This window comes from Aegilops tauschii, chromosome 5, assembly GCF_002575655.3.
Source record: "Aegilops tauschii subsp. strangulata cultivar AL8/78 chromosome 5, Aet v6.0, whole genome shotgun sequence".
NCBI classification, from domain to species: Eukaryota; Viridiplantae; Streptophyta; class Magnoliopsida; order Poales; family Poaceae; genus Aegilops; species Aegilops tauschii.
In genome coordinates this window covers 519,993,921-520,000,196 of record NC_053039.3, presented here as the reverse complement: position 1 = coordinate 520,000,196, position 6,276 = coordinate 519,993,921, and the positions used below count along the sequence as shown (strand labels likewise).

At 43.4% G+C, this 6,276-nt stretch overlaps 1 protein-coding gene across 2 annotated transcripts; it reads left to right on the top strand.

Annotated features, from left to right (window-relative positions):
* Window positions 1-240: 240 nt before the first annotated feature.
* LOC109763456 (uncharacterized) lies at window positions 241-3,459 on the top strand. 2 transcript variants are annotated; one of them, XM_020322304.4, is made up of 2 exons: window positions 241-1,642; window positions 3,154-3,459. In XM_020322304.4, the coding sequence occupies exons 1-2, from the start codon at window positions 307-309 to the stop codon at window positions 3,186-3,188; spliced, it is 1,371 nt and encodes a 456-aa protein (XP_020177893.3). In that variant the 5' UTR covers window positions 241-306; the 3' UTR covers window positions 3,189-3,459. The 2 variants fall into 2 exon arrangements, with proteins under 2 accessions (XP_020177893.3, XP_020177892.3); XM_020322303.4 differs by having other exon boundaries at window positions 3,118-3,459.
* The last annotated feature ends 2,817 nt before the right edge of the window (window positions 3,460-6,276 follow it).

Below are 6,276 nucleotides of genomic sequence, written 5' to 3'. Positions count from 1 at the left end.
TTTGTTTAACCTGTGATCTTTTTTCTGTGAACGAATTTTTTTAATTCCTGATTAAAAACACTTTTTTGAATAGTCAATGGTGAAATAGTCAGATCGGTCAACCGCGACCAGGGGAATTCCACCGCGACCGTCCGTTCGCTAGCTGGGCCAGCCCACGAAGGTGTGCGCGTGAGCGCCGGTTCCGCTCGCTGGCGCTTAAGCCGCCCAATAAGAGCCTCACTGTCTCCCTTCCTTCCTTCCCGTCCATCAGTTCCCCCACCAGAAACTAGGGTTAGGGTTAGGGAGGCGGCGGCTGCTTTATTCCCGATGCCGATCGCCATGGACACTGGAGGCGCGCCGGAGCCGGAGCCGGAGGAGGAGACCGTCGTCCTCCCTCATTGGGTGGTGCTGCACCGCAAGGGCAAGACCCACCGCCACAACAGCCTAGAAGCTGCTCGTGTGGCTGTCGACAAGGACAAGACCGCCGCTCCGGTCGACATGGACGGCGGCCCCTCCTGCTACGTGACCTTCACCCTCGCGGCTCCTCAAAAAGGGATCTCCTGCCTCAACCTCCACTTGCCGGAGGGACCTCCAATTGCCTTACACACCCCGCCCGCCTATGCCTTCCTCCGGGCAACCGACAACAACCTCGTCCTCTTTCAAATGTCCTACCCGCAGAAAAAAGTCAAGGAAATCGTCCTCTTCGACGTCAACAACCCGAGCTACTGGGATCCCCCGGCAGATCTGTTCGTCTACAAGGCCGGCGGTCCTCGCCCCTCGGTGCAGCGGCTCCCACCGTACACAATCGAGAGCAATAGGCCGTTCCTGATGGGTTTCGTCACCACAGGCATCCTGCGGCTCAAAGATGAGGATCGCTACATCGTTGCCGATATCGATGTCTGCCGCGGAAAAAATGGTATCTGTGCCCAACTCTGCGTCTTCCGCTCTGGGGCTAAACAGTGGGAACTCAGCCCCGAGATGCCTGCCCCTCAGCCGCAGGACCAGAGCAATGGCGGTCAGTTCCCCAACCTCTGGTCAACCGACAATCTGCTTGCTTTTGCCGGCCGTTTCCTGTGCTGTATTGACTACATGAGTGGTGTTCTGCTATGTGACTTCGCGATACAAGACTTGTCCCCAGTGCTCCGCTTTGTGCCTTTCCCTGGGAAAAATGATTTCTCTGATGAGGAACGGGTTGAAAGGCGCCGCCCTGACAGATTCCGAAGTGTGTCCATCAGCCAAGGCATGCTGTGCTTTGTGCACATTGACAATGACTTCCATGGGCCGCCTCCTGCGAGAAAAAGCCGAGGCCAGCAGAAGCGGCCTACCCAGGATATCACCGTTTGGACGTTGGACTCCAACAAGTTCGAGTGGAAGCTACATCATGTGATCAACCTGTATTCTCTCTGGGCACAACCTGGCTACCTAGATCTGCACATAGATCAGCGTCTTCCTGAGTTCCCAACCATCAGCTTGGATGACCCGAATGTTCTTTGCTGCCTGTTAACAGAGGAGGAGTTTGATGGTGATGGGTGGAATATCATGGTTGGCGAAAATGCACATCTGCTGTCATGTGAGTCTCTGGGTGTGGAACATCGCCGTAGCCGCATTCCTGCTACCCCCCTACTTCCATCTGTCTTCTGCAAATACCTTGAAAGGCCAACAGGTAACTAGAAGAAGCTCTCTTAATATTCAAATGCTATGATTCCCACCTAACTGGGTTGCCTTTGCTTAGCTTTCTGTTGGATATGGTACCGTAACACTTAATTTTGCTCGTTTATCTGACCGTATGATGCAATACATATAATAACTACTGTATCATTAGCATATCTCTGCCCAACGACTTCTAGACCCATACTGCTCTACTAATCAGGGTTGTTTGCCCTATGTTATGCTCTGCTGCTTTGCTCCAGTCTCAAGATTCCAATTTTGCTATTTTGCATCATGAATCTCTAGTCTCGCTGTGTTATAATAATAATATATACACCCTCCGTCCTGAATTAGTTGTCTTAGATTTGTCTCTCTAGATATATATCAAGACATGTTCTAGTGTTAGATAGGAGTACATCCTTATCTAGACACATATAGGACAACTAATTTGGGATGGAGGTAATACTCCCTCTGCCCGAAAAAGCTTGTCCCTCAAATGGATGTATCTAGCACTAACTTGATGCTAGATACATCCATTTGAGGGACAAGCTTTTTCGGACGGAGGGAGTATTAATTAACTGAATCATTTAATACATTGTTGCCATGAATCTTCTGTTAGGCTGTTCAAGAGCCGCTCCTATTGTGTAGGTGCACTTCACTGTACTCAGTTTCCAAACATAAGACGTTTTATGTTTGGAAACGGAGGGAGTACATCAATAATAGCTTTGGTACTTCCGCCATCTAGTTGCCCTTGGGAGTTCAAATGTAGGCTATTTTGAAGAGAATTCTAGGAACCACACTATTCTGATTGCTCTTTTACAGCATAAAAATTATGTTGTCCTCTGTTTTCTGTACCGGAGCAAATGTCTCGTGCATTTAGATGATATATACGAAGCCCTTTATACATAATTTTTTCTGTTGGCAAAAAGTTTTAGAATGTGTTTCGTTGGGTACTTGGGTTACTTGTGGGTCAATCAGGGCACACATTTTTGGCTGTTTCTGTTATCTAGAATCCTTTTGTTTCAGATAGCGTGTACTTAGTATATCGTGTAACTGGATACTGGGCCAGTGAAAAGCCATTCTCCCTCCATGAGAATGCCATTAGGTAAAACTCTTGTAGTATTAGCCTTGCTGGTCTTATCATGTGAATCTTCCTCCTGATTCTAGGGATGAGCCTTGTTTTTATTGTCACAAAAAGAAAAAGACAACACTTCGATGACAAGTTAGCTGAAGAGCGTGATGTCCGGTTACCATCTTAAGCCAGATCAAGTATATGATGCAATTACGTTTACATTAATATTGAAGGTGCAACAGTTTCCTTTATCAATATATTCCAATGCATTGTCATTTCTCCTTGTATGTCTTTCTTTTTTTGGACTATTATTGTGTACTCTGTTTTTTAAGTGGCAATTCATCTTATCTGTCCGTACTGCTTGCAAGATGTTCCGATGGTGTATGTACCTGAGTTACTTCTATTTCTATTTGTAAAAGGGATAGCATGTGACAACAAGCCAACTTGTCTTTCAGTGGACCCTAAGAAGCATAAGCAATCTGCCAGTTAAAGGGCTGGAATCTGCTAACTGCTGTGGAACACTTTGGTGTTGCTCAAATCGAAGATGATGTTTGGTTCTGGTTCATCGTGCACTGCAGGCACAATCAAGTCAATTTGGGCAAAATATTGCTTTGATGTGATGAAGATGAAGTACCTATGAATATCTATTAGAGTAAATGATATGTAATGGTATGTTTAAGAGTTATAAAAGTTTGAGATTTGAACATCTTTTCTTTCATATTAGACAGATATGAAATTGGAATTGAGGGAGGCGTTAATTATGTTTTACTGGGCCAATTTTAGTTTCGAACTGACTGCATGGCTGATCGTTTGCTACTTGAACTGTTGATTCTTCATCTGTCACCCGCATTTCAGCAATTTCATTGCTCCTAGGCCACAACCTTCTAACAAAGCCAGCCTACCTAAAAAAAGAAAACTAGCTGTGCCCAGGCGTCGCCGCTTCACGCTGTGCCTGTGTGACAATCCATGGCTAACTAAGTTAGAGCTTGATGTGTTATTGTTCAGATTGTGGAATTCTTCAGCATACAGTGGGGGGTGAATGAAAAAGCATAATAAAATTGTTAGAATTTAGTACGTGGTGGACTTCCATTACGTGAATGTTATCTAGGATGAACAATAAACCTTTTTCAGCTATTTGTAATTGGCGATTTAGTATTTGTGGCCCGGGTTTGATGCAGCTTTGCTGCTTTTCCTTTACATGTATGTGTTCCTTTGTGGAGGTACATCGTTTTGCCTAAATGTAAACATGTGCTCCTTTGTTTGGGAGCAACCACAATAGAAGATGGACTTGAATGCAAAAATAGAAAATGTAGTCCTCAGCCGCCAGATCATACATAAATGGAAACCCCCCCTACCTCGTCTTCCTCTCCAGGGGTGGACCTAGAGAGAAAATGACCCGGTGTCCTGTCATATGATCACTCATATTTTTCATTTAAAGATGGAGTGTCGCACATTATATTTGCATGAAACTTACAAAGAAAATATATTGCACCCGGTCTCCTATGCACCCGGGTAGCTCAACTTGGGTACGCTCCAATCCATTTGTCCAGCAACCATTTATAGTACACTGGCACATCGATGATGCCCCCAACCCTCTTAGTCTTATAAAATCTTTGCACATATATATTGCATGAAGTTCATGTATATTTTAGTGCATTAGGGCATCTCCAAGGGAGACCCACAAAGCTCCGGTATATGTCCGGCCGTACACATTTGTTTACTTCTGCAATTTAATGAAGACACATATCGGTCCGTGAAGTGGTCCGGCTGTCCGTTTTCCGGCAAATTGGTGACAAAAGTAGAAAGATATACCGGAGTCCAGACATCCATTTGACCAACCAAAAGCCTCCGAGTGGTCCTCCTCTTTTCTCTCTCCCCACATGCACAGTCCCCCTCTCCTTTCTCTCCTAACCAGACAGCACTCCACAATATCCCACCACATGTAATAGCGCTGGATGGCTCACTCCCGTATCATGTCCGCGGACCACGTCCGGACACAAAAACGGACGTATACCCGAGGAATTTGCGGGTCGGCATTGCAGATGCCCTTAGTGGATTGTACAACATCACTAATTATGCATGGAAGTTGTACATATTTGTCGCCAAAAGTTATATCAATATCCAGCACAATTATGCGATCCCCTTCAAGCATAACTAAATATACATGTCAGACTAGAACAAGAGACTCGCATACATATCAAGTGATACATAAGAGAATCATTTTTAGTACTTGACTAGCAAGACTAACTCTTAACTATAAAGGACTAATATAATCATAGCTCAACAAGCATTGCTATTAACAATTGCATCAGCTTTACTATCTTCAGGGTACAACATCGAGAAGCTCTAGCATTTCCCTCCAGTTCTGCTGCTTCTTGCTCATCAAGCTTCATGTGCCGGGAGAAATCACGCCAAACAAACACGATTCAGTTAAGCACAGGTATGCCAGTGGATGCTTAATAAAATAATTAGAAATTTCTTGCAGATAAATTCTTGTGATTGCAAGGGAACAATTAAAATTATCTTTGCTAAACGCTTCTTCTCTCCATCTCTAGTCCTTATGCTTCCAGTTATCACATCATCATCCATCTACAAATACGATGACACTTTTATAGTTTACATCACCGGGCAAGACATAGAAAATTATGGAAAATATTTTAATCAAGCATAACTAAATGTACAAGCTGTATTTCTGTGTAACGCATACCACACCAAACAAGGACTCAACCTCCTCAACTTATTTGGAAGACGCTTCAGATTGTAACTACAATAACTTGGAAGAGGTTACTTCAAAATGAAAAAAGTGCAGTGTCACAGAAGTTGTAGCTAGAAGTGAATGCTACTTCTCCCAGAAGTTGGTAACATGTTTCAGAGAAAATACTCTGAAGCATTACAAAACGGATGCTTCATTCTTTGTGTTGCTGCATCTATTCTTCAAGGTACATTATGCTCAAGAATGCTCATCTTTAGAGTTTCTTCTGTTAAAAGTTTTCAGCGGGTTAGCACATTATCTTGTTAGTTTTATTGTCCTAGATTTAGCTCATTTCTACGTGTTCTGTTTCCTGCTGAAAACAGTATTTCAGTTTCCCCTAATCTGTACTATGATGTGCTCTCCAACATATAACCTTTAGTCCTTCATGTTGCTTTATCCCCCTTAATAATGAGGTCCGGCAGCAAAGTAAAACGATTTCCTGTGATTTCGAGTAAATTTCTGGAATACCGATGTAGTATACTTTGAATTAAATTCGTCAACAATCAATTTGTTTGTAGCTAGAGGATATGCTTTATGACTTAGCCATTTCTAACGGAGTATGAGGAACATCATGGTCAGTGGGGATTTGAAATCGCTACATTCTCATTAATACTAGCAAATACAACATTCTTACGTCTAAAAATCCAGTGTGTTGGGTTGAAATTAACTTCTTGTACTGACAGAACTAGTTTCAGGTTAAGTCGGCTCTTAACAGATGGATCTTCGATAAAGTAGTGTAAGATAACTAATGTAAGAGGGTAATAGATCAAAGTGGATTGCACATAGCAATAAATAAATAAACAAATTCAGGGTACATTTATTCAGA